Source organism: Oncorhynchus gorbuscha, linkage group LG08 (genome assembly GCF_021184085.1).
Source record: "Oncorhynchus gorbuscha isolate QuinsamMale2020 ecotype Even-year linkage group LG08, OgorEven_v1.0, whole genome shotgun sequence".
Taxonomy (NCBI): Eukaryota; Metazoa; Chordata; class Actinopteri; order Salmoniformes; family Salmonidae; genus Oncorhynchus; species Oncorhynchus gorbuscha.
This window is the reverse complement of record NC_060180.1, coordinates 7,422,217-7,449,455: the sequence shown is the minus strand read 5'-3', so window position 1 is coordinate 7,449,455 and position 27,239 is coordinate 7,422,217. Positions and strand designations below refer to the sequence as shown.

The 27,239-nt window shown below is 43.8% G+C and overlaps 1 protein-coding gene across 2 annotated transcripts in view; it reads left to right on the top strand.

Annotated features, from left to right (window-relative positions):
* Window positions 1-4,501: 4,501 nt before the first annotated feature.
* LOC124041144 (tau-tubulin kinase 1-like) overlaps window positions 4,502-27,239 on the top strand; it is a 43,417-nt gene continuing 20,679 nt past the window's right edge. Inside the window, exons 1-13 of one of the 2 annotated variants that reach the window (XM_046358369.1) lie at window positions 4,502-4,866; window positions 6,832-6,990; window positions 10,379-10,526; window positions 11,723-11,796; window positions 12,098-12,238; window positions 13,567-13,671; window positions 15,748-15,813; window positions 15,979-16,071; window positions 16,413-16,538; window positions 16,826-16,983; window positions 19,958-20,162; window positions 22,773-22,957; window positions 24,879-25,428. In XM_046358369.1, coding sequence (XP_046214325.1) covers window positions 6,883-6,990; window positions 10,379-10,526; window positions 11,723-11,796; window positions 12,098-12,238; window positions 13,567-13,671; window positions 15,748-15,813; window positions 15,979-16,071; window positions 16,413-16,538; window positions 16,826-16,983; window positions 19,958-20,162; window positions 22,773-22,957; window positions 24,879-25,428 — 1,959 coding nt within the window. In that variant the 5' untranslated portion in view covers window positions 4,502-4,866; window positions 6,832-6,882. Of the gene's footprint in view, window positions 4,867-6,831; window positions 6,991-10,378; window positions 10,527-11,722; window positions 11,797-12,094; window positions 12,239-13,566; window positions 13,672-15,747; window positions 15,814-15,978; window positions 16,072-16,412; window positions 16,539-16,825; window positions 16,984-19,957; window positions 20,163-22,772; window positions 22,958-24,878; window positions 25,429-27,239 lie in introns of both variants that reach the window. The other variant, XM_046358368.1, reaches the window with a different exon arrangement.

Here is a 27,239-nt window from a genome sequence, read left to right as displayed (position 1 = left end):
ACAAAAAAGGTAAATCCACAAGATGGAAGGAATAGCACAAAAAGCCTCAAAAGATACTCAAAAACAAACAAACAAGAACAAAAAACAGAATTCCACAAGAGAGTCCACCGGGATCAACAAGAGTTCACAGAGTACTAGGGCTGGGTGCTAACATACAAACACAGAGCAAAGAACTGAGGAAAACAAAGGGTTTAAATACAATCAGGGGAAACGAGGCACAGGTGCAAATAATAATGGGGATCAAGGGAAAACAAAAGGTCAAAAGGCACAATGGGGGCATCTAGTGACCAAAAACCGGAACAACCCTGGCCAAATCCTGACAGGTTGATACACTTTGCATTAGGTAAAATCAAGTCTCAAATGTCAAAGTGAAAATTACAAATCTTAGAAGCCTTTTAAAACTCAAATACACTACAAGTTTGCATTTACTGCTTTGCAGGAAAATTGACAGCTGCACAGGGACTCTGGTTTCTTATAGGCCTAACTGGAGCCTTTAAAAACAACACACTGAAGTGTAAATACATGAAATGAAAGGAAAGACCCTCCCAAAACATTTATTTTTAAAGAAGAGCACAGACATGTAGTTCCACAACAACAAAAAACCACGAGGGCAACAAATAGGGTGGAGATAAGAAGACGGTGGCCCAGATTAGCCTGGAAATTAACTGCCACCCAGTTTGAGAACAGAGTAGCACCTAAGATGATGAGGCAATTAACCAACATGGAGAGAAGGAAGGCAAAAGAGTAACAAACAAACAGAACAGAACATTCTGTGATGTCATAGTAGCAAATGTTGGGACAATGGATGCAACAGTTTTATTCTAAAAAAGGAGCTGCCAAAAAGGAACATTTTATTCATAAGGTCATTATTATAGAAGTCAATGGGTGCAATAAATTGATGTTTCCTTCAATACTTGCTGGTCAGTTATTGCTGGCTTTTGAAATACAGTGCCTTCGGAAAGTATTTAGACCCCTTGACTTTTTTCACATTTTATTGTGTTACAGCCCAAATCTAAAATTGCTTATATAGTTTTTCCACCCCTCCTTAATCTACACACAATGCCCCAAAACAGTTTTTAGAAAATGTTGCTACTCAGTACTTGAAACACCGTAGGCAGCGATTACATCATCGAGTCTTCCTGGGTATGATGCTACAAGCTTGGCACACCTGTATTTGGGGAATTTCTCTCATTCTTCTCTGTAGATCCTCTCAAGCTCTGTCAGGTTGGCTGAGGAGCGTTGCTGCACAGCTATTTGCAGGTCTTTCTAGAGATGTTCGACCGGGTTCAATTCTGGGCTCTGGCTGGGCCACTCAAATCATTCAGAGACTTGTCCCGAAGCCACTCCTGCGTTGTCTTGGCTGTGTGCTTAGGGTGGTTGTTGTGTTGGAAGGTAAACCTTCACCCCAGTCTGAGGTCCTGAGCGCTATGGAGCAGGTTTTCATCAAGGATCTCTCTGTACTTTGCTCCATTCATATTTGCCTCGATCCTGACTAGTCTCCCAGTCCCTGCTGCTGAAAAACATATCCACAGCATGATGCTTCACCGTAGGGATGGTGCCAGGTTTCCTCCAGACGTGACACTTGGCATTCAGAACAAAGAGCTCAATCTTGGATTCATCAGATGAGAGAACCTTGTTTCTCATGGTCTGAGAGTCATTAGGTGCCTTTTGGCAAACTACAAGCGGGCTGTCATGTGCCTTTTACTAAGGTGTGGCTTTCGTCTGACCACTCTACCACAAAAAGCCTGATTGGTGGAGGGCTGCGGAGATGGTTGTCCTTCTAGAACATTCTCCCATCTCCACAGAGGAACTCTAGACCATTGGGTTCTTGGTCACCTCTCTGACCATGGCCCTTCTCCCCGGATTGCTCAGTCTGGCCGGTGGCCAGCTCTAAGAAGAGTCTTGGTGGTTTCAAACTTCATCCATTTAAGAATTATGGAGGCCAATGTGTTCTTGAACCTTCAATGCTGCAGAAATGTTTTGGTACCCTTCCCCAGATCTGGACAGTTCCTTTGACCTTATGGCGTAGTTTTTGCTCTGATGTGCACTGCCAACTGTGGGACCTTATATAGACAGGTGTGTGCCTTTTCAAGTCATGTCCAATCAATTACATTTATCACAGGTGGACTCCAATCAAGTTGTAGAAACATCTAGGATGATCAATGGAAACAGGATGCACCTGACATCAATTTCGAGTCTAATAACAAAGGGTCTGAATAGTTATGTAAATAAGCTATATCTGTTTTTTTTTTTATATATATATATATACATATAATTTGCAAACATTTCTAAAAGCCTGTTTTTGCTTTGTCATTATTGGGTATTGTGTGTGGATTGCTGAAAAAAAGAATTCAAATAAACCTGTATCGTAAACAACATGTGGAAAAAGTCAAGGGATCTGAATACTTTCCGAAGGCACTGTACCTAAGTCAGTAAGTGTTACATGTTCCAGTCTAGTGTGGTGATACTTCATTATTGTAGCTCCAAGCACACTTGCATTGAATAGCTTTAGAAACTGAGCAGATAGCAGCTGGGAATGGCTTTGGGGGCCAAAAGAGAGATTTCCTGTCGAAACTGTAGGTAATGGAACCTTTGAACTGGGACAGGAACTCCCACCTAGACACAGACAGTCTTAGGAAGACAAAAAAAACATTTAAATCCCTATGTAGACTAACTGCTGCCAGTGTTTCTATAGCTTTCTTGCAACTATGTTAGATGAAACAACACAAAACAAAAAAGACCTAACAAGAGGTAAATTAAAGACGAGGCAGTTGTACAGCATCACCAGTTGTCATCATGGGACAGGGTTTGCAGAAGAAATGGTAGACTTTCTTAGTGAGAAAGGCCGGTATAAAAAACAGAAGTGGACACTTGTACTGTACTCATAGTTCAGCTTTTTAGTGCAGCATCTCGAAACAACCAATGCATCAAGATCATGACGTATGTTGAAAAGCTGACTGAAATACCAAAAGAGCCAATGTTTTTTTAAATACCCCAATTAACCATGTATGATTAAACAAAGTGATGATGAATGTGCCACACTACAAGCAATGTACCACAAGCATCTATCACAACTATCTCGACCAGCTTAAAATCCAAGCTGGTCTAAACTGAATTTTCCAGCAGGGCTCCATATGCAATTATGCAGTCCAATACATTCACAGTGAGGTTTCAACTGATTTTTACTATTTGTCTTTAGTTTAAATGATTTAATAACATTTCAACCTTGTTTAACATTACCTAGTCCAATTGTGGCATAACTGTAGGCCTATTTGTTTGCATCCGTTTCAATGCGGTGCTCATATTTTGAAGGTGAACTGCTGATTCCACTATTGTTGGAATGTTGCTCACTTCCAATATCATTAATGTTGCACACTTCACAGTTGTCACTTACGCAGCCACTCCACTCTCATTACAGTTTCTTCTGTGTTTCTGAGAGCTCATCCTGCAGCCGTTTTTTTCTCCAGTCCAAGAACCTACATCACGCTTGATTGGCCTGCCATCCCGAAAGGAACCTCCTGCGAATTAAATAGTGATTGCAACTTGCAACGTCCTCTCAGAAACGTCCATATGAACACACCATACGGATGATCCTATTGAGAGTCTTGAGCAGATCGACCCCGAGCCTTTTGAAGGCCCTAAGCGAGATTTGGTATAAAAAGTTTTGAGATTTGGTGTTAAAGTAAAAATGTTGCAGTTCTAAAACTAATGTCATGCAATTCTACTCATTTTGCCATGAGGTGGTGATTGTTCTTTTGCAGTTTTATAGCTAATTTCATGCAATTCTGCACATTAAAATCAATTCCTACAATTCTAGGCATTTTGCCTCGACTAATGCCATTTTCATACGATATCTGAGTGAGAGTGACTAACAAAACCAATGCCCTGTGTGCCCAGTCTGTAATTTGATGATGATTAGGCTACTACTTGGTTTAGATAGCTGGCTAGACTACCTTACCTAGCAATATAAAATGTTTTTGCTAACATGGGCTTTGAGTGACTGTCATTGACTGACATAACAAGTGAAAAACTGCTGATGCACTACCAAATGTCCAACTTGTAGCTTGTGTATTCCATCTGTATAACTCTCAACAGTAAGTTGAGTCCGCAACTGAATAAATAAAAAATAAAGTGTGTAAGCTCTGGTCTTGAGGGCCAAATATCAAGGTAAAATGCACGACTGATCATTTTCATTTATCTGTGGGAAAACAGTGCCCTCTTGTGCGTAAAATTAAATATCCACAATAGAGGCCATGGGAGATTCAGTGTGAGATTGTTGTGCATTCGTTAATTGCCCTAATAGTCTACGCAATGGCAGACACACTGTTAATTTGGTACTGCTACTGAAACTGCCACTTCTGGCACATGTGTCAATCCTCAATAGGCGCTTCTCGAGCGCTGCTCATCACGTTGCCACGCAACAACCATCCATGATCACGCAGGACCTAGCGCGTTGCATACTGGGAGTATCTCGGTGATGCTGTTTCAGAGTCGCCAGTAGTTACCGCAGCCACAAAGTCGTAAATCCCGCCTATTTCTACCATTTACATGCTTAAAATCTGATTTTAAACCTAATTCCCTAACCTTAACCACACTGCTAACCTTACGCCCAACCCTAACCTTAAATTAAGACCAAAAAACAACAACAAAATCATGCATTTTTACGATAGCCAGAATTTTTGGCTGTGGTAACTAGTGGAAACTCTGATTCAGAGGAGTAGAACGAAGCGGATAACGGGGAGAATGGAGACTGGTGCAACGACAAACGACACATAGCCTATGTCTTTACCACGACCTCGCTCAAGAAATGATGCACCTCTCAAATTCCTCGCGCACCGAGGCCTTACACCGAAGTCAGAAGATAAGGTCTGGATGCAATGTTTTTCTCTTTGTTGAATTGACGTAAATGATCTTGCGGACATAAAGCACATTCAAAGGCATTGGCACCTTGGCTATAATAATGCTTATACACGGTCGCTCGCTTTGCTATGATAACTTGGGATAGCAAACGCCCCTTTGCTGTTTCTAGAGAAGAAAGACATCTGGAATAGATTATTGGCAATCTACAACACAATTATTGACAACGTTGCCAGATGATGTCAAGAGCTTAAACATGACAATTCGTTTATTTTACATCTATATAACAATAATTATTAATAATTTATAAAAAAAATCACTCTAATGCAGATTTACGTCAGGGATTTGATTCACTCACAACGGGAGATGGAGTCTGTTACAAGCATCTAATCGGGTTCCTTTGCGTGGGCTTTCCCGATTGTAAACGACATTTCCCGTTGTGCCACTTGCGTCCATCCCATGCAGTGGAATGTTGAATCGCGGTTGAAATTTGTGATATTGGTCAATTAGGTGATTCCCGAAATATTTGTTTAGGGGCAGAGTAAAGCTACACAACATACCCATTGGGCCAAGGGCGCAGTGCAATGGTGAATGTGTGCAATGGTGAATTGGAGTTGGAAAACGTCAAGCCTACTCTGGATGGACTGTGCGCCGCCTGACGCTCGAGCCTACCCGTTGAGGGAGCACTGAAACTGCAGTGCGGAGAAAATGTAACAGTAGGAGGAGAATGATAGTAGAGCTTCTGTGCCCGGGGACTGCTGTTAGTTGCGATGAAGAGGTTGTGCCTTATGGAGTTATATCTAAGGAAAGCATATTAGAAACAGAACGAGTCCCTCCCCGTTGTAGCAGTAAGGTGGGAGCGCAAATGGCAATGCATAGGCCCAACCTCAGATAAGTGCAGTGGGCTACTGAAATGGTAGGCTACACCCTTGTTTTACATTTTAGTCGTTTAGCAGACGCTGTTATCCAGATCGACCTACAGCAGTGAGTGAATCCATACATTTTCGGGAATCGAAACCACAATTATCACAATTGTTACAATTGACCGCTGTCATTTTTTAAATGTATTCTTTAAGATTTTGGTTAGTTACAGATTTTGAAGAATATAAAGACATGACTCAAATATATGCCTACTAAAAGGGTTTTGCCAAATCTGGGTGTGTGGTATTGTAGTTGTTCAATCCAAAGTCCCCATTGCAGGTTGCTAAAACCTGGGAGAAGAAAAGGGAGATCAATTTTTCAAAAAAATGTCTGCCAGGTAAATTGAATAATTTTTTCATGTACTTTACTGTAATCAACTAAGTGTAAATTGGCATTATTAAACCTGGAATGAATTACACGACAGAGTTAATTAATGTGTATTTTGCTTTATTCCTTTACACTCCATTCCTCTGACATCTTTGAGAAGATTTGTAGAATCTGCCTGCTTGTTCTTCAAACTTACATGTATTGTTGCATTGAGGGTATCTTCCGCACATTGTCTAGAGCAGTGGGAAGCTTCCACACTGGTGTGAGGCTCAGCATGTTCTCTCATGCTTGTGCATTTGATTTGAGAATGCCTTGACCCCCAGCTGTTCTAATAGGTGTGGTGTCTGGCAGGCAGCACAATCTTAGGGAATGCCAGCAGGTGTGTAAAATTAGGGGGTCTGGGGCGCTATTTTTGGCCTGGATGGTGCTGTAATGAGTGGCGCTGTCCAATGTGCTGAAAAGAGCTTCTGTCACACCTGTGCTTGTGGATTCCGTTTGCAGCGAATTTGTACGCAATCACACGTTTTGGCTCTAACTGTTGCTGTCCCTGGTGCTAAATCTGCGACCAGCACGTTTGTTTTGAACGCAAGGCCGCGGTGCTGTCTGTGGAGCTGAATTGTTTAATTATTAGCCCATAGACACATTTGGGGTTCAGAGGTGTTAGTGAGTGAGATGTCTCCAGTTTACAAGGGGTTTGTAGCCTACATTGTGTTTTTTTCTTCCCAGGTAAATGGCTGAATCGAGTTGGGAGCTACTGTGCCTCTGTCTGGCCGACCAATGCAGTGTGTAGGGACGGTCGCCCAGCCCGACGAAAACATGAACGGAGCGGGGGAGCAGGTGGACATCCTGTCTCCCAACTGCATGGTAAAGGACAGATGGAAAGTGGTGAGTTTATTTATCTTCAGTGCCATTTTGACCATGTAATTGAGTCTCAGCGGAGTGATTGGTTGAATAATTGAGTAATTGATTTAAATTCAATTTAGTTGAGAATCCCTGATTTGGAATATTCCTTACCCTGATGTGAACTAGCCTGGTCACAGCTGTTGGTGCTCGCTTGCCAAATCGTACGGTCAGTATGTTTCATTAACTTGTCGGCATTTAGAAAGTTCCATATACATTAGATGTGACAATTGCCTACTAGGGTCCGTTTACATGTAACTATATTTTGTCAATAAAAACAGCTGGGCGTAATGATGTCACACCAACAAACAATAAAACCATTTTTCACAAAAACCTAGTGTCAAAACAAATGATTGGTTGAAGTGTTTCCATAACCCATTTAGGCAAATTGCTCATGAACAAATTGTCAGCCTGTATACCCTCCCACCTATCTGATTCTTGTCTCAGGTAGCCCGTGAATGACGGCATGGCCAGATTGCAATAATTGACTGATATTTGCCATATTCTAATAATTCTCTGTCATGGTGAAACTTGCACTCCTGTAGATCTGTAATAATTGGATGGTGAAACTTGCCAGCCAACCAGAAAAGCAAGGTGAAGCAATTCTTCAAAGTAAGGACATTCTTGTCCTGCAAAGAAGCATTATTCTTTATTGTTGACAAAATAGATTTAGCCAGCAGTAGGCATTTAGAATGAAATGTGGAGTATTATAGTTACACAGTTGTCATCACGTGCCCTGTGTATCTTCAAAATTATTCGGCAGTCATTTATTCGAAAAACAGTTTCCACCATCATTTGTCGCAAGAAAGTTAGACAAAAACGTTAAATTCATCCCTGACAAATGGATGAAAATGTTATGGATCTTTAGAACATTTCTGCTATATCTGCCTGCGTCACGGCTGAGTTCCTCTTCATCTGAAGAATACAAAATGCAGCGTAGTTCGTGTTTAACATGTTTTAATGAAAGACGATAACGTGAACACTACACAAATACAAAAATAACAAACGTGGCAAAACCGAAACAGTCCTATCTGGTGCAGAGAACACAAACACAGGAAACAGAGACAATGATAGACAGCTGCCTCTAATTGAGAACAAATCTAGGCAACCATAGACATACACTATACCTAGAAAGGAGACAGCCCCATAAACATACAAAGGTGCGGACCCCCGGCCGCACACCTAAACCTATAGGGGAGGGTTTGGGTGGGTGTCTTTCCATGGTGGCGGCTCTGGTGCTGGACCTCACCACACCATAGTCTTTGTCCTCTTAAGTCTCCTCCTAGGAACGGCGACCCTCGTTGTCAACCTATGATTGGCAACCTTACAAAATGGCTCCACCGGACTGAGGGGCGACTCCGGACTGAGGGGCGGATCCCGGCTGACTGGCGGCTGTGGACAGGCGGGAGACTCTAGCAGCCCTGGACAGGCGGGAGACTCTAGCAGCCCTGGACAGGCGGGAGACTCTAGCAGCCCTGGACAGGCGGGAGACTCTAGCAGCCCTGGACAGGCGGGAGACTCTAGCAGCCCTGGACAGGCGGGAGACTCTAGCAGCCCTGGACAGGCGGGAGACTCTAGCAGCCCTGGACAGGCGGGAGACTCTAGCAGCCCTGGACAGGCGGGAGACTCTAGCAGCCCTGGACAGGCGGGAGACTCTAGCAGCCCTGGACAGGCGGGAGACTCTAGCAGCCCTGGACAGGCGGGAGACCTAGCAGCCCTGGACAGGCGGGAGACTCTAGCAGCCCTGGACAGGCGGGAGACTCTAGCAGCCCTGGACAGGCGGGAGACTCTAGCAGCCCTGGACAGGCGGGAGACTCTAGCAGCCCTGGACAGGCGGGAGACTCTAGCAGCCCTGGACAGGCGGGAGACTCTAGCAGCCCTGGACAGGCGGGAGACTCTAGCAGCCCTGGACAGGCGGGGCGCACTGTAGGCGTGGTGCCGGTGCTGATGGTACTGGGCCGAGGACACGCACCTCAGGGCGAGTGCGGGGAGGAGGAACAGGGAGTACTGGGCTCTGTACACGCACAGGAAGCCTGGCGCGGGGGGCTGCCACCGGAGGGCTGGTGCGTGTAGGTGGCACTGGATAGACCAGACCGTGCAGGCGCACTGGAGCTCTTGAGCACCAAGCCTGCCAAACCTTACCTGGTTGAATGCTCCCGGTCGCCCTGCCAGTGCGGCGAGGTGGAATAGCCCGCACTGGGCTGTGCAGGCGAACCGGGGACACCATGCGTAAGGCTGGTGCCATGTACGCCGGCCCAAGGAGACGCACTGGAGACCAGATGCGTAGAGCCGGCTTCATGGCACCTGGCTCGATGCCCACTATGCACCCGCACTGGGGACACCGTGCACTCCACAGCATAACACGGTGCCTGCCCGGTCTCTCTCGCCCTCTGGTAAGCACAGGAAGTTGGCGCAGGTCTCCTACCTGGCTTTGCCACACTTCCTGTGTGCCCCTCCTAAGATATTTTTGGGGCTGACTCTCGTGCTTCCAGCCCTGCTTCCGTGCTGCCTCTTCAAAAGCCGCCTCTCCGCTGTGGCTGCCTCCAGCTCTGTCTTGGGGCGGCGACATTCCCCCGGCTGCGTCCATGGTCCATCTCCATCCAGTATCTCCTCCCAAGTCCAATAGTCCTGACATCGCTGCTCCTCCTGTCGCTGCCTGTCACCACGCTGCTTGGTCCTGTTTTGGTGGGTGATTCTGTCACGGTTTTCTTCCCTTGAAGGAGAGGAGGACCAAAATGCAGTGTAGTTCGTGTTCAACATGTTTTAATGAAAGACGATAACACGACACAAATACAAAAATAACAAACGTGGCAAAACCGAAACAGTCCTATCTGGTGCAGAGAACACAAAGACAGGAAACAATCACCCACAAAGTACCCACAGAATATGGCTGCCTAAATATGGTTCCCAATCAGAGACAACGATAGACAGCTGCCTCTAATTGAGAACCAATCTAGGCAACCATAGACATACACTATACCTAGAAAGGAGACAGCCCCATAAACATACAAAAAACCCTAGACAGGCAAAAAAACACATACATCACCCATGTCACACCCTGACCTAACCAAAACAACAAAGAAAAACAAAGAATACTAAGGTCAGGGTGTGACAGCCTTTCCATTACACATTGCAATAAAACAAACATTTTGTAGAATGAAACCTGGGTCAATGGAAACCTGCCTAGTGCTAGGTGTGACAATGATTATATATGAGTTAGCAAGACAGCACAAACAGTTTTGGGACCAGGCTAGTTGAGAACTAGCATTTTTTTTAATGTTCACTTTAAAGAACAGACAGCAAGCCATAATTAGCAGACATCCACATGACTCAGTTTTTTACAGTGTTTATTCTTCTCTGCCACCACTTCCAGCTGAAGAAGATTGGTGGGGGAGGTTTTGGTGAGATCTATGAAGCATTGGACCTGCTGACCAGGGAGAATGTGGCTCTGAAGGTAGAGTCAGCCCAGCAGCCTAAACAGGTTCTCAAGATGGAGGTGGCCGTCCTCAAGAAACTGCAAGGTAAGGGCCTTTGTGGTTGAGCAGTAACACACATCCACACACATGTTACAGGTGTGGTTAAGCACCTGTAACGCTACCTATACAAAGTACGTATTAAATCCCCAAAGATTGTGGGTTCAGTCCCTGGGACAGCCTTTGCCAGTCTTTCCCTCGTACTGCACTATACTGTTGGAATTCCACTCTCCTGTTATGAAATAGATAGAAAGTGCAAGTTAAGGGCAGGCATCTATCAAGGAGGGATAGGGATCACTAAGGACACGGATCAATCAATGGGAACATCACCGTGTACATGAATAAGCATGGCGAGGTTAATTAAGTTGTCTATCTATGGTCTACTGTGAAGTGAGGTAAACGTTAGTCTGTCTAGCTATTTGATTAGTGTTATTGGCATCTGTCTGGACAAGGTTGAAGGTGTGGTGATTGTTTGTTTTGCTCGGGGGTTGGATGAGTTGGATAGTCAATCGGTTGACATGTCTGTTGCACTGGGGTTTATACTGCTTTGTGCAAAATTATATTTTGGCATTGAGTGTTTCACATTGTTCGAATCCCATAAAAAAACAGCTTGCCACAATCCACCTGAGCATGAGCATATTGTGTTGAAATATGCAGAGATTGTAATTTCTTAGGCAGCATTTATTTTGGGGTATTTCTGTGGCTTGTTCTGCTCTGTAGCCCCAGGAACAGATACAGTACTGTGACTGCTGGCAGGGAGGATTGTTAATGAGCATGAAACTGTGTGAGTGTGTGTCTGCCTGGCTGTGCTTCTGTTAGTGAGCACCCTTCTTCAAATGACTTGGGGAAATACCCTGAATGTTCTCTTACTACTGTTATTGAAATGCAAATCAACCTGAAAGACTAAGGTCATTGGAAATTACTTGCCTGAAGTTAGCATGCCCTAATTGTATTGTATGACTAAATCTAGGGACTACATGACTTTTAATATGTTTATTTCTCTGATAAATGCCTCATTCATATAGGAAGATACCACATTCTGAATGTATCAGGTCCTAGGAAAGCAATCTGATCCCAATTCTTCTAACAATAATGCTAAATGTTTTGAGATTATTCCAAGGGTTGGTCTAACATCCAATTGAATCAGTTGTTTAACTGTGATGGTAGAAGTTGATTTATAGATAGCTAATGTTATACTGACTGTATTGTAACATTTACACTAACCTCTCTCCATTCTTTCACAGGAAAAAATCATGTATGTAAATTCATCGGATGTGGAAGGAACGAGAAGTTTAACTATGTGGTCATGCAACTTCAGGTAACCATCTATCAAAACAGTGATAGAATTGCCTTAGGTAGAGATAATCACAGCCAGGCTACAAATAAGTAGAAAACAATGAATGAAAATTAATTTTCTCTCTCTCACCCCCCCCCCTCTTTCTCCCTCTCCGTCCCCCTCTCCCCTATCTCTCCAACTTCCCCTCCCTCTTTCTCCCCCTCCCCTCTTTCTCCTCCCCCGCTTCCCATTTCCTTCTCTCCTCCATCCCTCTCCCCATCTCTCTCCCTCTCCTCCCCGCCCTCTCCCCCACTCTTTCCCTACGCATTCTCCCCCCCAGCAGGGGAGAAACCTAGCAGACCTGAGGAGGAGTCAGCCTCGCGGCACCTTCACCATGAGCACCACGCTACGCCTGGGCAAACAGATTCTGGAGTCCATAGAGGCCATCCACTCTGTGGGCTTCCTGCACAGAGACATCAAGCCTGTAGGTGGCATTCTCAGTAACTATTAACTTAATGCCTGCAGGTATAAGGCATTATGATGTGTGGTTACAATGCATTGTAAGGGGTAGAAAGAATGGTGGTGAGATAGAGAGAACGAAAGAGAGTGAGAGACCGATTGGGGGTGAGACAGAGCAAGACAGATGGGAGTGTGTGAGAGACAGTGAGAGACCGATTGGGGGTGAGACAGAGCAAGACAGATGGGAGTGTGTGAGAGACAGTGAGAGACTGATTGGGGGTGAGACAGAGCAAGACAGATGGGAGTGTGTGAGAGAGAGTGAGAGACCGATTGGGGGTGAGACAGAGCGAGACAGATGGAAGTGTGTGAGAGAGAGTGAGAGACCAATTGGGGGTGAGACAGAGCAAGACAGATGGGAGTGTGTGAGAGAGAGTGAGAGACCGATTGGGGGTGAGACAGAGCGAGACAGATGGAAGTGTGTGAGAGAGAGTGAGAGACCAATTGGGGGTGAGACAGAGCGAGACAGATGGAAGTGTGTGAGAGAGAGTGAGAGACCAATTGGGGGTGAGACAGAGCAAGACAGATGGAAGTGTGTGAGAGAGACGGAGAAAGAGAGACTAGGACTGCATAATATCGGCAAAATAATTGCGATTACACTTTTTTTACCAAATATTGTGATTGCAATTTGTATCGCAAAATACTGTACAGTAGATCAAAACACTTTGGTGAACTGTTGAAGTCATAGAAATGTAGAATGATTTATATTAAGAAGCAAAGTGGAAAGCAGCATCGTTTTTGTTTGGAACAATCTGTTTGACATAACAGACCAGCATGGGAACGTATAGTGAATCTTAACAGCGGGGAGGAACTGCGAAAGGGGAGCGGGGCCTGGTGTGTGTGTGGGAAGCAGCCGCAAGAGTAGAAAAAAAATAAGTAAAACTATAAAAACTGATGTCATACACGGCTGGGTAGCATTTCAAAATATTGCATGCGATATGGATCTCTTACAATATGGACCTCTTGCGATATGGATCTCTTGCGATATGGATATTGCACATCAATATTTCAATTTTGATCAGAATTTGATTAATTAAGCAGCTGTAAGAGAGACAATGTTGATCTCAGTCTGTGTGCCCAAAATTGGATAGCACTTTGGGTTAGTGAGCCTCAACATAACATCTAGGCTTTATTGGCGCCAATATTGTCAATTAAAACCAGTCTAATTTGTTTAGGTGCTGGGCAAAAGCTAGTCTCACGTCTATGCAATGATAGGGGGAAACACTGCTTTGGGCTTTGCCTGTTTATATTCCTGTGATGTCCTCAACTCAATCTGTTTCTCGTTTTTTTTCCCAGTCTAACTTTGCTATGGGTCGACTCCCCTCCACCTATAGAAAGTGCTTCATGTTAGACTTTGGCCTGGCTCGCCAGTACACCAACACTACCGGAGAGGTTCGACCGGTAAGTAGCCATGGAAGGATTTTGTTAATATCATGTATGTATGTAATGTAATATCATGTATGTTAATATCATGTATGTATGTATGTTAATATTCAAAGCTATTGAATCATTCTAACAACAATATAAATAATATGATATAGGCTAATATACAGTTGGCAGTATTGTAAAGTACTTAAGTAAAATTACTTTAAAGTACTACTTAAGTCGTTTTTTGGGGTATCTGTACTTTCCTTTGTTATTAACATTTTTGACAACTTTTACTTCATTACATTCCTAAAATTTTCCCTGTAAATTATGACTGATAGTTGGATCGTGCCCCTGGCTATCCGTAAATTAAAAAAATAGAAAATGTGGCCGTATGCTTTGCCTAATAAAAGGAATTTGAAATTATTTATACTTTTACTTTTGATACTTAAGTATATTTAAAAACAAATTGTGTACTTTTTCCACCACTGACAGTTGGCAAACAAGATGCAGGCTAATATATAGTTGTCTAGCCTGATGCAGGCTAATATATGGTTGTCTAGCCTCATACGGGCTAATATACAGTTGTCTAGCCTGATACGGGCTAATATACAGTTGTCTAGCCTAATACGGGCTAATATACAGTTGTCTAGCCTGATACGGGCTAATATACAGTTGTCTAGCCTGATACGGGCTAATATACAGTTGTCTAGCCTGATACGGGCTAATATACAGTTGTCTAGCCTGATACGGGCTAATATACAGTTGTCTAGCCTGATACGGGCTAATATACAGTTGTCTAGCCTGATACGGGCTAATATACAGTTGTCTAGCCTGATACGGGCTAATATACAGTTGTCTAGCCTGATAGTTGTCTAGCCTGATACGGGCTAATATACAGTTGTCTAGCCTGATACGGGCTAATATACAGTTGTCTAGCCTGATACGGGCTAATATACAGTTGGCTAGCCTGATAGTTGGCTAGCCTGATACAGGCTAATATACAGTTGTCTAGCCTGATAGCAAGCGGATTGTGACCTGGGAGACACGAGCGGACCAATGAACCGCGGAGTCAACTCAGGACCGTAGAGGAAGGTTGCGGCTAATATACAGTTGTCTAGCCTGATACGGGCTAATATACAGTTGGCTAGCCTGATAGTTGGCTAGCCTGATACAGGCTAATATACAGTTGTCTAGCCTTGGCAACAGGGGAGGTTCTTTCTGTTTTTCTTCTTGCTGACTCAGCCTCCAGTCATCGATTAGATAGGCATGCCAGTACTGCAGATATAGAACAGCGACGGGACCACACACACACTCACGCACACACATGCACGCATACAAACACACTGTTGTAAATTCTAACATTCAGTTTCTGAGGCACTATTCCTGGGACTTCCTTCAGAAGGAATGGGTGTTACTATCAAAATGGTGGTGCACATGCCCAGTTTACAGTTATTGTATCAGAGATGCCAATGACAATTAGAAACTAGAAACATTAGGAAGATGTCCAAGAAGATGATGTCATCTGATTCTGGTACATTTAAGTTATGCCTTAAGCAGTGTAAATTCATTAGTTAATAGTTTGTTAACGTTAACGAACATAATTTATTTGGAAATTGCCTTGTTATATGTTCACATAGCGTTGATGTTAAAGGACAAATCTACTCAAAAACTATCTTTTGGTATTTTTTTCCATTAGGCCACTGTTGATGCAGTCCCCAAAACACATGCAAAACATGGACTAATGAAAAAATACTAAAAGATAGTTTTAAGTTGATTTTTCCTTTAAGGTTTTTACAGATGTTATGCTGCCATGTGATGTGGTTCCTTATTCACCTGTGTGGTTTTATTTTTTTGCAGTTTTGCTGTTCCTTTTTGGGCTTTTCTGTTCGAAGCGCATGCTTGTGATCCGTCTCATCAGTAAGGTGCTTGATCCCATTTAAGTTTCTATTATCTCTCCCTGCCTGAGAAATTTTCCATATCCTTCCTCGTCTCGTTTTAGGTTTTCATTTAAGTACCTTAGTTCCATCAATTGTTTTCTTTCTTGTTGTCTGTGGGAAATTATGTTTCAGGTTTTGTCCTGAAAAGAACTTACCGCATTTTATTTTCCAGCCCAGAACTGTGGCGGGATTTCGGGGAACTGTTCGTTATGCGTCAGTAAATGCTCATAAAAACAAAGTAAGTTATTTTTGGGGTGAAAAAATGAAATGCATTACAAATGAATTCCAACCTGAGGGTTTTGTGTTACATGAGTTTGTCAGGAAATCTAAAATAGCTGTTGTGTATGTACTCCAATAAATCATGAAAATTATTATCTGATTAATCCATTTTTTACCTTCTCAGGAAATGGGTCGTCATGACGATCTATGGTCGCTATTTTACATGTTGGTAGAGTTTGCAGTCGGTCAGTTACCATGGAGAAAAATTAAAGATAAGGTGAGATACTATCTACTGTTGCTATTATAATTATTACAATTCCCAATATCAGTTATTTCCAATATTTCTTCATTCTGGTCTAGGGGACCCAAAGAGATGCACAGTGTTATTTTTTCCCTTAGCGCTACACACCTGATTCCACTAATCAACTCATCATCAAACCATTCACTAGTGGAATCAGGTGTGTGGTGCTTGGGCAAAAATAAAATGTGCACCCTTTGGGGTCTCCAGGACCAGGATGAAGAAACCCTGCAGTAGAGAATGGTTACTAGTGTCTACTGGTGTCTGCTGGGCTCAACTGGTATCTAACGCTTTCTACTGTATCTCTTGTTTGTTACCAGGAGCAAGTGGGTCAGATTAAAGAGCGCTACGACCACAGAATGCTGCTCAAACACATGCCTTCTGAGTTTTACATCTTCCTGGATCATGTTTTAGGCCTTGACTACTTCACCAAACCAGATTACCAGGTACCTACTGTTCACTCCCTGCACGTGCATTCAAATGCTTTATCCCCCATTGAATATTTTTATTCTGGCGTTCATTTCAATAGCAGAGGGAACAAGACATGGAAGTGTGGCAATGTGAGACTAACTCCCATACCAAAGCCTCTCTCTATAATTTTCAGTAATGAAACTATTCAAAAATACATTTTAGTACTTAAAGTAAAGCTTATTATTGTATAGCAGGTTTGGTTGAATTTCAACTTTATACTTTACCTTTTCCGAAAACCTTTTCCCTGTGATCGTCTATGCAGTTGCTGATGTCGGTCTTTGAGAACAGTATGAAGGAACATATCATCACAGAGAACGAGCCTTTTGATTGGGAGAAGGGAGGGACGGATGGAGTGCCTCTGTCCACCAGCACGTCAACGCCCCCTCAACAGAACACACGACAGACTCCCGCCGTGATCGGGTAAGGGAATCAAAATGAGATAATAGCTTTAGCTATTTAGTTTTACGGTCTCCTAACCAATTGTTCTATTATGTGTTTTTTTTGTGCAATATTTGAAAATTATTTTGTACATAATAATCTACAAGACCATGGTGCTTGCCTACGGAGCTGTGAGGGGAACGGCACCTCAGTACCTCCAGGCTCTGATCAGGCCCTACAACCAAATAAGGGCACTGCGTTCATCCACCTCTGGCCTGCTCGCCTCCCTTTCACTGAGGAAGTACAGTTCCCGCTCAGCCCAGTCAAAACTGTTCGCTGCTCTGGCTCCCCAATAGTGGAACAAACTCCCTCACGACACCAGGACAGCGGATTCAATCACCACCTTCCGGAGACACCTGAAACCCCACCTCTTTAAGGAATACCTAGGATAGGATAAAGTAATCCTTCTCACCCCCCTTAAAAGATTTAGATGCACTATTGTAAAGTGGCTGTTCCACTGGATGTCATAAGGTGAATGCACCAATTTGTAAGTCGCTCTGGATAAGAGCGTCTGCTAAATGACTTAAATGTAAATGTAAATCATGTTTCTGCAACCGTAGAAACATACCAGAAGCCATAGATTACAGGCAACATTCGCACTGAGCTAAAGGGTAGAGCTGCCGCTTTCAAGGTGCGGGACTCTAACCCGGAAGCTTACAAGAAATCCCGCTATGCCCTGCGACGAACCATCAAACAGGCAAAGCGTCAATACAGGGCTAAGATTGAATCATACTACACCGGTTCCGACGCTCGTCAGATGTGGCAGCGCTTGCAAACTATTACAGACTACAAAGGGAAACACAGCCGCGAGCTGACCAGTGACACGAGCCTACCAGACGAGCTAAATCACTTCTATGCTCACTTCGAGGCAAGCAACACTGAGGCATGCATGAGAGCATCAGCTGTTCCGGACGAACGCTCTCCGTAGCCGACGTGAGTAAGACCTTTAAACAGGTCAACATACACAAGGCTGTGGGGCCAGACGGATTACCAGGACGTGTGCTCTGGGCATGTGCTGACCAACTGGCAGGTGTCTTCACTGATATTTTCAACATGTCCCTCCCTGATTGAGTCTGTAATACCAATATGTTTCAAGCAGTCCACCATAGTCCCTGTGCCCAAGAACACAAAGCAAACCTGCCTAAATGACGACGTAGCCATGAAGTGCTTTGAAAGGCTGGTAATGGCTCACATCAACCGCATCCTCCCAGAAACCCTAGACCCACTCCAATTTGCATACCATCCAAACAGATCCACAGATGATGCAATCTCTATTGCACTCCACACTGCCCTTTCCCACCTGGACGAAAGGAACACCTATGTGAGAATGCTGTTCATTGACTACAGCTCAGCGTTCAACACCATAGTACCCTCAAAGCTCATCACCAAGCTAAGGATCCTGGGACTAAACACCTTCCTCTGCAACTGGATCCTGGACTTCCTGACAGGCCGCCCCCAGGTGGTGAGGGTAGGTAGCTTGCTGACGACACAACAGTGGTAGGCCTGATCACCGACAACGACGAGATAGCCTATAGGGAGGAGGTCAAAGACCTGGCCGGGTGGTGCCAGAATAACAACAGGAAAAGGAGCACCGAGCACGTCCCCATTCTCATCGACAGGGCTGTAGTGGAGCAGGTTGAGAGATTCAAATTCCTTGGTGTCCACATCAACAACAAACTAGATTGGTCCAAACACACCAAGACAGTCGTGAAGAGGGCACAGCAAAGCCTATTCCCCCTCAGGAAACTATAAAGATTTGGCATGGGTCCTGAGATCCTCAAAAGATTCTACAGCTGCAACAGTTGCGGCCTCCGACCGCAAGGCACTTCAGAGGGTAGTGGGTACAGCCCAGTACATCACTGGGGCAAAGCTGCCTGCCATCCAGGACCTCTACACCAGGCAGTGTCAGAGGAAGGCCCTAAAATTGTCAAAGACCCAAGCCACCCCAGTCATAGACTGTTCTCTCTACTACCGCATGGCAAGTGGTACCAGAGTGCTAAGTCTAGGACAAAAAGGCTTCCCAACAGTTTTTACCCCCAAGCCATAAGACTCCTGAACAGGTAACCAAATGGTTACCCGGAATATCTGCATTGTGTCCCACCACCCGCCAACCCCTCTTTTTACGCTACTGCTACTCTCTGTTCATCATATATGCATAGTCACTTTAACCATATATACATGTACATACTACCTTAATAAGCCTGACTAACCAGTGTCTGTATATAGCCTTGCTACTCTTTTTTTCAAATGTCTTTTTACTGTTGTTTTATTTCTTTACTTACCTACACACACACACATACCTTTTTTCCCCGCACCATTGGTTAGAGCCTGTAAGTAAGCATTTCACTGTAAGGTCAACACCTGTTGTATTCGGCACACGTGACAAATAAACTTTGATTTCATTTATGCAACTGTGAGGATTTGTAACGCACTGTTGTGTAAAATGAAAAGGGAATCAGACTTCAAAACATTAAAAACGCATCCACATGAAGATGTCTATCCACTACTTATTAACAAGATTTAACAGCAGAAAGCAGAAAGGATTTCAAAGGGAATCACACTTCAAAACATTTTGGAGACATCAATATAAAATATGAAAACATCTAGCCAGCCAAGAGATTACACAATTCCCATTTACGTGTAGTCTAATTGACTTAAAGAATCAGGAACAAACAGTCTAATGCTGGGTTGTAACAATTCATTCAGATTTAGAATGCAACTGTGAGGATTTGTAACACACTGTTTGCATTTGAAGTGATATAGGATATTTACAACAACGACACTCATTTAATTAATCGCCTGGTCATTTTGTAAAAGAGAATGTGCTCTCATTAATGTAATAATGTAATAATTGAGAATGTTCTCAATAACTTACCTTGTTAAATACAGGTAATGAAAGAATGAATAAAAAATAAAGAAAATAGTCTATATCAGTCCATGTTCTGTGTTTTCCCAGGGTGGTGAACGTGACTCTGGTTCCTGGGGAGCTGCCGAGGGAGAACACAGATGATGTTCTACAAGACGAGCACCTGAGTGACCAGGAGAACGCTCCACCTGCAGTACCCAGCAGGCCTGGCGAGGGGACACTTCCCCAGATGGAAGCCGAGGCGTGGAACGACACCGACTTAAACCGCAACCAACTCAGGATCAGCATCAGCAAGGTACAGGAGGGACCATCTAATATGTCCTCATTGTATCTCACCGTGGTACCGTCAGCACTATGAAACATTTTCTTACAGTCTTTAAATATATTCAAACGGTAGAAGTACATTAGAAGGGATAGTTTACTTTGTTGTTGGTTTTCAATGACCATCTATTACGTTCAGAGATATAGACCATATAAATAGATGAATAGAATGGGCTTGCAAACTCTAACCCTGACAATTTGACTGGTAAACTCATGGGTGCACTTGCAATGTTTGCCTGGTATTGTGATGCAATCATTTCCATGGTAATGTAAAATGTTCATTCAAATTATATTAACTTATGTGGCTCATGCAATGGAATATGGAATATTTTTTGCAATGTCAGTTGAGTTGAATAAGCATATCACAGCACAGATTGATGGTCATGGCTAGAAGGGATCCAACTTTTGTCAAATTAACATCATATTTTATGTTTTGTAGCAGGTTAGGAGAACTTATTCAGCAGGTTAGGAGAATTAACGTAGCCGTATAGGAGAATTAGGTTAAGGTTAGGAAAAGGGTTAGAGTTAGCAAAAATGCAACAACAAAATTAACTATTGACGTTAATTTGACAAAAGCAGGATCCCTTCCAGCCAAGACACATATTGATGGGTCCACTTCCTGCTTTTACTTCCTGCTTTTACTTCCTCATTTGCTCCTATGGGTACACTTGCAATGGTAGCCAGTCCACTCATTATCATTAACTTGAATTATCATTGACTTATCATTTCAATGATATAGACATACCTGGTTGTAGATAGACCAGGAAATATACAGTTGACATTTACATACACTTAGGTTGGAGTCATTAAAACTTGTTTTTCAACCACTCCACAAATTTCTTGTTAACAAATTATAGTTTTGGCAAGTTGGTTAGGACATCTACTTTCTGCATGACACAAGTCATTTTTCCAACAATTGTTTACAGACAGATTATTTCACTCTGACCCAATTCCAGTGGGTCAGAAGTTTACATACACTAAGTTGACTGTACCTTTAAACAGCTTGGAAAATTCCAGAAAATTATGTCATGGCTTTAGAAGCTTCTGATAGGCTAATTGACATCATTTGAGTCAATTGGAGGTGAACCTGTGGATGTATTTCAAGGCCTACCTTCAAACTCAGTGCCTCTTTGCTTGACATCATGAGAAAATCTAAATTAATCAGCCAAGACCTCAAATTGTAGACCTCCACAAGTCTGGTTCATCCTTGGGAGCAATTTTCAAATGCCTGACGGTACCACGTTCATCTGTACAAACAATAGTACACACGTATAAACACCATGGGACCACGCAACCGTCCTACCGCTCAGGAAGGAGACACGTTCTGTCTCCTAGAGATGAACGTACTTTGGTGCAAAAAGTGCATTATCAAACCCAGAACAACAGCAAAGGATCTTGTGAAGGTGCTGGAGGAAACAGTTACAGAAGTATCTATATCCACAGTAAAACGAGTCCTGTATCAACATAACCTGAAAAGCCGCTCAGCAAGGAAGAAGCCACTGCTCCAAAACCGCCATAAAAAAACAGACTACGGTATGCAACTCCACATGGGGACAAAGCTTGTACTTTTTGGAGAAATGTCCCCTGGTCTGATGAAACGAAATTGAACTGTTTGGTCATAATGGCCATCGTTATGTTTGGAGGAAAAAGGGGGAGTTTTGCAAGCCGAAGAACACCCTCACAACCGTGAGGCACCAGGGTGGCAGCATCATGTTGTGTGGGTGCTTTGCTGCAGGAAGGATTGGTGCACTTCACAAAATAGTTTGCATCATGAGGAAGGAAAATTATGTGGATATATTGGAGCAACATCTCAAGACATCAGTCAGGCAGTTAAAATCTTGGTCGCAAATGGGTCTTCCAAATGGACAATTACCCCAAGCATACTTCCAAAGTTTTGGCAAAATGGCTTAAGGACAACAAAGTCAAGGTATTGGAGTGGCCATCACAAAGCCCTGACCTCAATCCCATAGAAAATTTGTGGGCAGATCTGAAAAAAACATGTGCGAGCAAAGATGTCTACAAACCTGACTCAGTTCCACCAGCTCTGTCAGGAGGAATGGACCAACATTCACCCAACCTATTGTGGGAAGCTTGTGGAAGGCTACCCAAAACGTTTGACCCAAGTTAAACAATTTAAAGGCAATGCTACCAAATGCTAATTGAGTGTATGTAAACTTCTGACCCACTGGGATTGTGATGACAGAAATAAAAGCTGAAATTAATCATTCTCTCTACCATTATTCTGACATTTCACATACTTAAAATAAAGTGGTGATCCTAACTGACCTAAAACAGGAAATGTTTACTTGGATTAAATGTCAGGAATTGTGAAAAACTGAGTTTAAATGTATTTGGCTAAGGTGTATGTATAAATGACTTAAATGTAAATGTATGTAAACTTCCGACTTCAACTGTATTTCAGGTACTGTGTTTACAATGAATTTAAGGTGCTCAAACATGGCAAAGTAAATAATAACACCTTTACAATACAGTTCAAGCTGCTATATACCTGCAGTACACAATAGGTCTAACTCTTGACAGTGATAGTTAACAGTGGTAACCCTAGAAACGCCCTTTCCCCCAGGGGAAGTTGGCTGCGGAGGAAGAGGAGCCTGCTAGAGGGACGTGTCCTGATGCCCTCGTGGGTGGAGCTCCCCCAGAAATGACTGGTGCTCAGGTCTGCGCTCTGCGGTACCGGAGGATCAACAGCCCAGAGTCAGACCGTCTGTCCGCCGCAGACGGGAGACCAGACATCTACGACAAACGAGGGTGAGGGCGCTCTACACTGAGTGTACAAAACATTAGGAACACCAGCTCTTTCCATGACAGACTGACCAGGTGAGTCCAGGTGAAAGATATGATCCCTTATTGATGTCTCTTGTTAAATTCACTTCAATCAGTGTGGATAAAGGGGAGGAGACCCCCCTTTATCCACACAGAAAGATTTTTATTTGTGTATGTCTGCCATTCAGAGGGTGAATGGGCAAGACAAAATATTGAAGTGCTTTTGAACTGCATCACACTGCTGGCTTGCTTTTGAAGCTAAGCAGGGTTGGTCCTGTTTGGGCCCTGGATGGGAGACCAGATGCTGCTGGAAGTGGTGTTGGAGGGCCAATAGGAGGCACTCTTTCCCAAGGCAGTGATTGGGGGCATTTCCCTGTGTAGGTTTCTGTCTTTCGGATGGGATGTCAAACGGTGTCCTGACTCTGTGGTCACTAAAGATCCCATGCACTTATCATAAGAGTAGGGGTATTAACCCTGGTGTCCTGGCTGAATTCCCAATCTGTCCCTCATATCATCACGGTCACCTAATCATCCCCAGGTTACAATTGGCTCATTCCTCTCCCCTGTAACTATTCCCCAGGTCATTGCTGTAAATTAGAATGTGTTCTCAGTCAACTTACCTGGTAAAATAAAATCAATAAATGGTAGTAGGTTCCTGGATCACTGGTTTGAGTCAAGATTTGCAATGCTACTGGTGTTTTCATGCGCAACAGTTTCCTGTGTGTATCAAGAATAGTCCACCATCCAAAGGACATCCAGCCAACTTGACACAACTTTGGGAAGCAATGGAGTCAACATGGGCCAGCATCTCTGTGGAATTCTTTTGACACCTTGTAGAGTCCATGCCCCAATTTCGCTGTTTTCAGTGCAAAAGGGGATTCAGCTCAATATTAGGAAGGTGTTTCTAATGTTTTGTACACTCAGTGTATAGTGCAGACAAGTTAAACACTGTCGTGCATATGTATACTTTATGTACACACCACACATCAATCAATCAAATAGATTTTATAAAGCCCTTTTTGCATCAGCACCAGCGTAAACCCCCAAAGGTCACTCCCAAGAAGATAGGAACCTGGGAACAAACCTAGAGAGGAACCAGGCTGCGAGGGGTGGCCAGTCCTCTGCTGGTTGTATTGGGTAGAGATTATAAGAGTACCATTGCCCATTAGGACCAGATAGTTTTTTCAAGATGTTCAAATGTTCATAGATGACCAACAGGGCCGGATAGTAACCATGGCTATAGAGCAGCCATACTCAACAGGTCGACTGCAGTTCGGATCCGGACCCAGAATGGCGTCAATACGGACCACGGGACCCGAAACAAACAAAACAAGAAAGAGATGGAGTGGGAGCCTAAGATCACGGTACACCAGATAAGACAGGCTGACTCTAGCTCCCCCGGCACATACAAGCTATTGCAGCATAACTACTTGGGACTGAGACACGTGGGTCGGGAGACAGGGTCACCCCTGGACAGGGCTAACCAGGAAGGAGTTAACCCCACCGACCACTTAAGGGATTTCAACAGACCACTAACTTACTACGCTGAGACCAGTGGTGTACCACAGTTTCACAGGGCCCCACTGCAAGGTCTGAGCAAGGGAGAGAAATGTGGCAGAGAGGGAAATTGCAGTTTTATATCTAATCTCCTGTCATTCAAAATATTTTTGCCGTGGCTTGTGATGTGTTTATATTCTATCTGGGGAGTGGGGGGGTGACCTCCAGGGGGCCCCCAACCCCCCCAAAATAATTTAAAAAATACATTTTCAGAGCCCGCTGGCACCCCCGGGGGGGACACACAAACACACACATACACTGAAAACACATTAAAACACAACACACATGCACACAGTCAAAATTAACATTTACCAAGGTTTTTGACAATGATTTTGTGTCTCCCTACCAGGTCTCGTATGGACATCCTGGGATCCCCGTCCCGCCACGTGCAGTCCTCCCAGCCAGCCCAGATGCACTCCCTGGAGGGAGGAGGTGGGGACCGGCAGGGTGGCAGTGGTAGACCAGGTCAAGAGGTCTCCGTAGCCTCTGTGGCCGATCCCGAGGCCCACAGTAACGCGTTCATCCGGTCTGTACCACTCGCCGAGGAGGAAGACTTTGACAGCAAGGAGTGGGTGATCATCGACAAGGAGACTGAGCTCCAGGACTTCCTGGGTCTCCTGGGCCCAGGGGCTGAGCCCACCACCTCGGGGCCCACCACCGACGAGGAGCCTGAGGAGCTGAGGCCCCTAGACGAAATGGAGGAGTGGAGGAGGTTACGGGGAGCTGGAGGTGGAGAGGTGGTGGTGAGGCCAAAGATGCGTGCAGGAGGCATTGGGGCGCAGCCAGAAGGGGAGGGGTCTAATGGGGCCAGTCCTGGGTACCCAGGTTATCACACTCTGCCTCATAGCCGTGGACACAGACCACGGCCACAGTCGGAGTACTTTGGAGCTCACGGACAGGTAAGAGCAATGGGCTGTGGGGTAGAGAGATGGTCTGTGCGTTGGTGTGTGAGTGTTTGTCTGGTTTGGGGTCTATTTGAACTGAATTGACTGTCTTTGTCTGCATCTGTGCTTGTCTTTTTGCGGGTCTATTTCTAGGTTACCCTGTTATTTCCTGTTTCCACAATGTAACTGGATACAATTTGAAAGAATGGTATACTTATTCTTAATCTTCTCAGGCTTTGGTAGTTACTTTTTGAAGGTCCATATGTGTGTATGGAAACACACTGTTCACTTGATCATTTTCAGTGCAGTGCAGAGCTTACTGTATTTCAGCTTCATCTATCCACTGACTAAAGCCTGTATTGACAAAGCTGTCACAAAGTCAATGAATAATATTTGTACTGTATTTATACCGGTAGTGTTGTATTTGGTAAGTCATCCAGTGTATGCAACAACACTGCAGATTCCTATAGCGTATAAAAAATGTACTGCCTCCATCCGGGATACACAGCTGTGCAAACAAACTTCATGAAGCACAGCAGTGTGGATGAACTGTTATCTGCAATGACTGAATTACAGCCGTAGTTTTAATAACATTAATTTGGGCAGTTACATAGATTTACGTCACTAAAATGGGTGCAGTGAAAGTTTGATTTTCTATCTGTAAATGATCTGCAGATGGTCATACTATCAACTATCTGTTGATGAGCAATTGCTTGTTAGGGTTAGGTTTAGAAAAAGGGTAAGGGTTAAGGTCAGGTTTAGAGCTAGGGTTAGGGTAAGTGTGAGGGTTAAGTTTTGCGATAGGATAAGGGTTAAGGTCAGGTTTAGAGCTAGGGTTAGGGTAAGTGTGAGGGTTAAGTTTAGCGATAGGATAAGGGTTAAGGTCAGGTTTAGAGCTAGGGTTAGGGTAAGTGTGAGGGTTAAGTTTAGCGATAGGATAAGGGTTAAGGTCAGGTTTAGAGCTAGGGTTAGGGTAAGTGTGAGGGTTAAGTTTAGCGATAGGATAAGGGTTAAGGTCAGGTTTAGAGCTAGGGTTAGGGTAAGTGTGAGGGTTAAGTTTAGCGATAGGATAAGGGTTAAGGTCAGGTTTAGGGTTAGGGTTAAGTTTAGCGATAGTATAAGGGTTAAGGTCATGTTTAGAGCTAGGGTTAGGGTAAGGGTTAAGTTTAGCGATAGGATAAGGGTTAAGGTCATGTTTAGAGCTAGGGTTAGGGTAAGGGTTAAGTTTAGCGATAGGATAAGGGTTAAGGTCAGGTTTAGAGCTAGGGTTAGGTAAGTGTTAGGGTTAAGTTTAGCGATAGGATAAGGGTTAAGGTCAGGTTTAGAGCTAGGGTTAGGGTAAGGGTTAAGTTTAGCGATAGGATAAGGGTTAAGGTCAGGTTTAGAGCTAGGGTTAGGGTTAAGTTTAGCGATAGGATAAGGGTTAAGGTCAGGTTTAGAGCTAGGGTTAGGGTAAGGGTTAAGTTTAGCGATAGGATAAGGGTTAAGGTCAGGTTTAGAGCTAGGGTTAGGGTAAGGGTTAAGTTTAGCGATAGGATAAGGGTTAAGGTCAGGTTTAGAGCTAGGGTTAGGCAGTGGTGGAAAAAGTACCCAATTGTCATACTTGAGTAAAAGTACAGATATCTTAATAGAAAGTAACTCAAGTAGAGGTGAGTCGGCCAGTAGAGTACTACTTGAGTTAAAGTCTAAAAGTATTTGGTTTTAAATATACTTAAGTATCAAAAGTAAATGTAATTGCTAAAATATACTTCAGTATCAAAAGTAAAAGTATAAATAATTTAAAATTCCTTATATTAAGCAAAGCAGACGGCACCATTTTCTTGTTT